This window comes from Plasmopara halstedii, assembly GCF_900000015.1.
Source record: "Plasmopara halstedii genome assembly, contig: Scaffold_2547, whole genome shotgun sequence".
NCBI classification, from domain to species: domain Eukaryota; phylum Oomycota; class Peronosporomycetes; order Peronosporales; family Peronosporaceae; genus Plasmopara; species Plasmopara halstedii.
The window spans coordinates 129,068-129,269 of NW_020189454.1; the positions used below are offsets into that span (position 1 = coordinate 129,068).

The 202-nt window shown below is 53.5% G+C and overlaps 1 protein-coding gene across 1 annotated transcript in view; it reads right to left on the minus strand.

Moving 5' to 3' along the window:
• Nucleotides 1-128: 128 nt before the first annotated feature.
• The window catches only part of PHALS_04254 (hect e3 ubiquitin), a gene marked incomplete at both ends in the record, with an annotated part of 3,056 nt that continues 2,982 nt past the window's right edge, over nucleotides 129-202 (minus strand). The window contains one exon of the mRNA XM_024718333.1: nucleotides 129-166. Coding sequence (XP_024583743.1) covers nucleotides 129-166 — 38 coding nt within the window. The remainder of the gene's footprint in view (nucleotides 167-202) is intronic.

Here is a 202-nt window from a genome sequence, read left to right on the forward strand (position 1 = left end):
ATCCGGGGCAAAACTCAACCGGAGCAAGTCGACAGTAATGGCTCTTAACCGATACGCGTCGTATCCGCGTGTTCCTGGTATGCGCTCGTTACAGCGGGGTGAGTCGATCAAGTACCTGGGTGTTTCTTTCAACCAGCAGCCGCCCGAAGTGGAGACAGTGCGGTATCTAGAAGAACGACTCTTTGATGGTTTTCGTAGGTGG